This window comes from Bacillus rossius, chromosome 5 (assembly GCF_032445375.1).
Source record: "Bacillus rossius redtenbacheri isolate Brsri chromosome 5, Brsri_v3, whole genome shotgun sequence".
NCBI classification, from domain to species: domain Eukaryota; kingdom Metazoa; phylum Arthropoda; class Insecta; order Phasmatodea; family Bacillidae; genus Bacillus; species Bacillus rossius.
This window is the reverse complement of record NC_086333.1, coordinates 10,206,939-10,213,258: the sequence shown is the minus strand read 5'-3', so window position 1 is coordinate 10,213,258 and position 6,320 is coordinate 10,206,939. Positions and strand designations below refer to the sequence as shown.

Genomic DNA, 6,320 nt, shown 5'->3' with positions numbered 1-6,320 from the left:
TGGCAACATTGTGACGTGTAGACGAGAGAGTCTACTCCCCGAATTTCCCCCCTAGTGGCGAGCGTTACTTTACGGGAGAAGACGCTAGGACGTCTTGGAGGAACACTTTACACATAGATAACTGTCAGTCTCTGTAGAGTACGAGTCTCTGGGTTATTACTTCGGATATGGCTTCTTCAGCTTTCTGGAAGTCCTGATTGGGGACAGCTGCTGGTGGTCTCCTGGGAACGCCTATTGGAACAGCTGCCGGTGGTCTCCTGGGAACGTCTATTGGAACAGCTGCCGGTGGTTGTAGGATTTGGCCATTGGTAAGGTCGTCGGTTTGGTGGCCGCTAAACTGTCTCTTGGTACCGTCCTGGTAGGTCCTTGGGGTCTCCTTTGCAGCTCCGCCACGGCATCTGGCGATGCTGTGGAGGTGGTAGAGGCCTAGTTGGGGTTTGACTGGCCTCTGCTATATGAGCTCCGTTGGTTTTGGGTGCTGTCCTGTGTTGATTTGCTCGGAGTTCAGGGGCTGCTTTGAGGCAAACGGTTGCTCTGAAGCGGTTAGTTGTATTTTCCCTGGGAGATGTACTGGATTCTTGCCCTTGGAGTGGTTGGTCCAGCCCTGGTTATCCTGGAACTGGGTTGGTTGAACCTCCTTTGGAGTGGTTGGGAGCGGGATTCTGGTCGGGGTCTCCTGTGCTTTCCATGGGTTCGTGGTTGGCATTGCACCTTCTGGCTGGAAAGCCATGGGAGGATAAGTTCCCTTGGTTACAGAGGGCAAGATGATGGGTTTATTACTTGCTTTTCCCGTGGTGACTTGCCGGTTTCTATTGTCAGCTACTGAGCTCAGACAACCTTCACCTTCCTGATTTTCCACTGCTGGGGTGAGGATGCCTCTTCTTCTTACTTGTGTGGGAGGAGGACTGGGAGCCTCCCTCGATATAGTAGCTGATGGTGCTGGCTTGAGCTGGTCACGAGATATTTTCCGTATGTTCCCATGTGGGTCTTCTATCCAGTAGACATTTCCTTGTCGCTGGAGGACTTGGTAGGGTCCTTCCCACTTTGGTGCGAATCCGGCGCAGAAGTGGTTAGGCTTATTTCTGAGTGGATGGGTCTTGGCTAGTACCATTTGTCCTTCGGCAAGCTGGTGGTTGGGTGGATTCTTCGGTGTAGGATACTTGCGGGCTAGGTACCCTAGTTGAGCCTTTCGTGCGGCGTCTATTCTGGTGGCAGCTCGTAGACGGACCTCTTCGGCTGAAGGATGGTATGTGGGGTCCGAACTCCATTTCCAATCTCCGGGTCGCTGGATCTGTCGTCCCAAGTTCAATTCGCTGGGGCTGGTTCCGATTGCTTCATTGTGTCTACGCCGCAGTGTGAAGTGGATTTCTCCCAGGTAGCGATCCCAGTGGCGATGATTGCCCGTGGTACGCAACCTGAGCCCTTTCTTCAGTTCCTGATTACGGTGCTCTGTAGGGTTTGCCTGGGGATGGTAAACTGGAGTGGCCCAGGTTTCTATTTCCCATTTGGCGCAAGTGTCGGTCCATAGTTTGCTAGTGAATTGCACCCCATTGTCTGTAAGTATGCTTTTGGGGTATCCCCATCGAGGGAACACTTCATCTTGGAGTTTCTTTAAGATAGAAAATGAATCAGCTTTAGCGAGGGTAAAGGCTTCGACCCATCGTGAAAAAAAGTCTGTGACAACGAGTAGGAAGCACTTACCTGTCGTGCTTCTAGAGTAAGGTCCCATCAGGTCTAGGGCTAATTGGTTCCATGGTGTTGTACCCTTTTTGCAACATTTTTCTCTCCCGCAGAATGGCCCGTACTGTATTGTTACAAACCATCTAGTATTTATTAGGGATGGGCCGGTCGAATCCTCGAATCCCACCGAATCTCTAGTATTTGAAAGATTCGAGATTCGAGGAAAAATATTGATGTAAATGTAGTACTTTAAAAACTTAAATGCTTACAATTTACTTGGCCTGTTTACGTTTTCTTTGTAACACATCCTATTGAGGTACAGTAGAACCTCGTTAATACGTGATGGGTCAGGACCGAGATAATCACGGATTACCGAATTTCACGGACTAGCGATTAAAAGCCCGGAAGGTCTTGTCAAGCTTCTCAGACACCGGCGTGCAGCTGGGTGAAGGCCAAGGTCATGTGACGTAACATCTCCCAAGGCTTACTGCGCCTTGGCAGCAGATGGATAAAAATAGTAAACTCCCCATTATTCGTGTTAATTGGTACCCGCCGATGCCCGGATAATTGAAATCCTGTTAAAAAAAAATAAACACGGATAATCCGTTCATGGTAAGGGCTGGCCGTCTTCGAATTAGTGTCTTGGCTTAAAAAAATACAGCACTGCCTAGCCATTAGTTCACGGTCATTTACTTACTTTATATTCATGAACATGGATGCATTGTCGCTACATTGGCATTAAATAAGGCATAAATCAAAGATGTATTCTCAGAATATGCTAAAAAATAAAATAAAGCACATTTAGGATATAGACTAGAAATATGAATCATCTTTTTTTAAATAACTTAACCGAGAAATCTGTTACTTAGTAATACAACAATATTGCCGACTTTCATCACAAATTACGGTCGCACATGAAGAAATAACAATGAAATAATGAATGACAAAAATTAATACATTATACAATTATTATTTTAATCGCGATTCAATTTTAAATATTCTGATACACGTTCTATTTATGAATTTTTTTACTGTCCAAAAAATATTTGTGTCACCACCTGCGACAGTGTTCTCTGAACGTTTGTTCAGCACTGCAGGAAACATATGTGACCAAAAACGGAATCGTCTTGATCCAGACCGTGTCAAAATCATTGTTTTTTTAAATAAAATTTTAAAGGGTTAAATAATTCTGCATAATGTTTAATTTTTTTCTCTTATAAATTATTTTATAATTAACCCTTGAGATCTGGATTCGGATTCGAGGGGTGGATTCGAGGTACTGTTTGGATTCGAATTCAAGATTCGGATTCGGGAAAAATGGGATTCGACCCATCACTAGTATTTATGCCAAAATTAATTTTTTTATTAAAGTGAAAATTATTCACATACAACAGTAGGTTGAGGCGTAGTGCACTTTCAACTTGCACACTTATAAACATGCACACAGGAATACTCACATACTTCCACACATTCGTACACATTCTCATGCCACTATCTCGTAAAGTTTCACATGTAACGGACAACACACTTGTTTGTAAATTCCTAAATATGTTTGAAAACATTTTTCAGTTATCTTTGTTACGAGATTCCACTGTACTTATAAGCAGTGAATCTCTTTCCTACCACCAGCCAACAAAGAAAGAAAAAAAAATGGAGGGGAAGAGAGAAATGAAAGCCAAAAATAATAAATAAAAGGTGATAAACTGATTTTATTTATTTTTTAACACAGACAAAATTAATAATAAAAAAGAAAAACAAGTGGATTAAAGAGGAGATAGTTGAAATAAGTTTAAAACTTTATCTATAATAAATTACACCAAAAAGTTTTATTTGATTACTTTTGAGATGATACGTACACTTGCTTTCAAAAACCATATCATATGATTAACTAGATGAATTACACAAAGTTAATAATAAACTCAACATTTTAATACTCCAACTATGTAAGAAATAATATTAAAACAATTAGAAAATTATAAAATTAGATGAGTAACTTGATTCGTACACACATGTATAGCAAAGAACAGAACATGAACTTAACCCCCACAAAAGGAAAATTAGAACATCAAAACATTCGCATGTAAAACTCAAATACAAACATTGCAAATGCAAATATAAATTAAAACCATGATCATACAGGGTAGTTTATAAAAAGGAGAGGGAGAGAGGGCCCTTCACAGATCTTGCGCAACACTCACATGACAACTACAGCTAACGGTACCATTTGAACAGTTCATAGTGTTAAGTGTGCTAACGACTGCATACACCGTCACTAATACTGAAGTCAGATGTCACCTTCCTCATCCTCCTCTTCAGACTCAGCCTCGGCCAGCCACGTCAGCCACTGATTCACCTGCGACAAGAGAGCAGTGATGAGGGGTTGCACAAAAGAGGGAGTGGTGACAAGAGGTTACACAGAGAGAGGGAGAGGTGATGACAAAGGATTGTACAGAGAGAGAGGGAGCAGTGACAAGCGACTGCACACAGTAGGGAGCAATGACAAGTGGCAGCATGGAGAGAGTAAAGAAAATGGGGTTGTACAGAGGGAGGCAGTGACAAGGATTATGTAGACAGGGAGAGATGAAAAGGGAATGTACAGAAAGAGAGCAGTGACTAGGGGTTGCACAGGGAGAGGAATCAGTGACAAGTGGTTAAACATAGAGAGGGATAGGAGACAAGGGATCGCTCAGAGAGAGGGGGAGGGAGTGGTGAAAAGGGGTTGCACGCAAGAGAGATCGGTGATAAGTAGAGACATGCATATTTCGCGATTGCGATAAAACAAATTTTTACGCGAATTTGAGTTCATTTTTAAGAATAACGGAAATTTCTCACATTTTGGATAATAATGCGAAATCCTTGAATTTTCGGCCAACAGTCAGAACATTTTCCTCATTCGATATACAGTAACAAACGTGAAACAACAAAAAACCAAAGATAACTACCCACACAGTGTATAGCAAGTTGTCGAACAATATACAGCACACAAGTTTTCCGTTGCTGAAATAAGTCGTTTAATGGCACAGATCGTATCAATCTTGAACAAAATGGTGCCATGCCGCGGGAAATTAATTGCAGTTGCCGTGTCATGCTGCCACGGGAAATGACCTGCCGTGACTATAAATTATGCTGATGTATTTTCAATCGAAATTATATCCCATCCGTGCAGAAACAACACTTGAGCTAATCAAACGAAAAAAAAAAAAAAAAATCCTCAACACTTAAGGCAGTGTCGTAAGCCCCGTGTTTATTTTTTTATATTTTTTATTTCTAAACATGTAACAATTTAAGCCAGGCATGTAAAAGTCCGAGTAATTACAGCAGGAGACAATCTAAAATGTACTAGGGAAAACCGTAAACTCACGAATGTATAAACGTAACGGAAATGTTGGGAATATTACGTGGCTGATTGTAACATTGTAAGTGCTGATACTGTATTTATGTCACAACTTAGCCGAAATACTGGTACGATACATGAACTTCACAAGATAAAATGAGTGGAGTCTTGGTTACTGTTTTAAACGTATTTTATAATTTCGGAAGTATTATACGGTTGACGCATATTTTTTAAACTAACCATTTATTATTGGGGATCGTAAATAATTAATTATTGGTATCAAGACATCAAGATGAACGTAAACTTGAACATGTCACGGCAGCGAGAAAGCTGGTGCCTATACCAATAAACTGGTATTAGAACTGGACAAAACTGGTACACGGGAGGTGGAGCTTATATTTTTTTCCGCTAAGCTCGCATCTATTGGCTGGATGGAAAGTCATGAGTCTGGGCGGAGCGTTGAATGAGTTATACTGTGCATCCGCAGCTCAGAGAATAGACACCGCGCCGTAACAACAGCTGATAGAGTACAATGACCTTTCTCCACGCAAGGCGCGCTATTGACGGTAAATTTCCATCAATTTGCGGCCCCCCGCCTTTTTTTTTTTTTACTGTGGTGCAATGCGTATGTGTAATGTAGCCCGTATTTGTTCTGAACGCGGCAGGATGCGACTGTATTTTAATTAACTTTAATGTATTTCTTACTTTTCCCTTTATTTACACTTTCCCGCTTTTTACACTTTTTTACTTTGTCCCCATGAAAAGTGCAAATAAGGGGTTTTGCTGTATTTTGATATTCGGCTCGCCTGGACAGTCGATTATCACGGTGTTTACAGCAGGTTGTTTCTCGAAGCGTTGTTCTCTTATATAGTCTTTAGCGTTGTTTGTCCATTGCGTCCATATTTATTAATCAAATACCAAATTTAAAATGCAAACACGGTGCCGATTCGTAACATTCTGTTGTGCGCAAGTTAAAGTTTAAAGGGTCGAATTTTATTACAGATAGTTTTCAACGTCTGTGAAATAAATTAAAGGTGTACAATTTAAACTTCGGCTAAAACATTAGGCCTATTAAAATGCCTAAAGTGTCGGTAACTGCAAAACAGCGAGCCTCTGAATTTTCTAAACACAGACTTTATGCTAGTGATTCAACCACACTTTTTTGTCGTCACGGCAATGTCACCGTCTCTTGGGATAGGAAAGACTCATGTGAAAAACATGTAGGCAGTGAAAAACACAAGAAGCGTGTCTTCATTGCAAGGCTCATCTAGTACGTCTGAACGCCAGTCGTCAATATCTTCAGCGT

General features: G+C 41.5%; 1 protein-coding gene across 4 annotated transcripts in view; it reads right to left on the bottom strand.

The window, feature by feature from the left end:
• Window positions 1–3,482: 3,482 nt before the first annotated feature.
• The window catches only part of LOC134531581 (eukaryotic translation initiation factor 4 gamma 2), a 247,063-nt gene continuing 244,225 nt past the window's right edge, over window positions 3,483–6,320 (bottom strand). For all 4 annotated transcript variants that reach the window (XM_063367296.1, XM_063367295.1, XM_063367294.1 and 1 more), the window contains exon 14: window positions 3,483–4,033. In XM_063367296.1, the coding sequence (XP_063223366.1) occupies window positions 3,965–4,033 (69 nt within the window). In that variant the 3' untranslated portion in view covers window positions 3,483–3,964. The remainder of the gene's footprint in view (window positions 4,034–6,320) is intronic.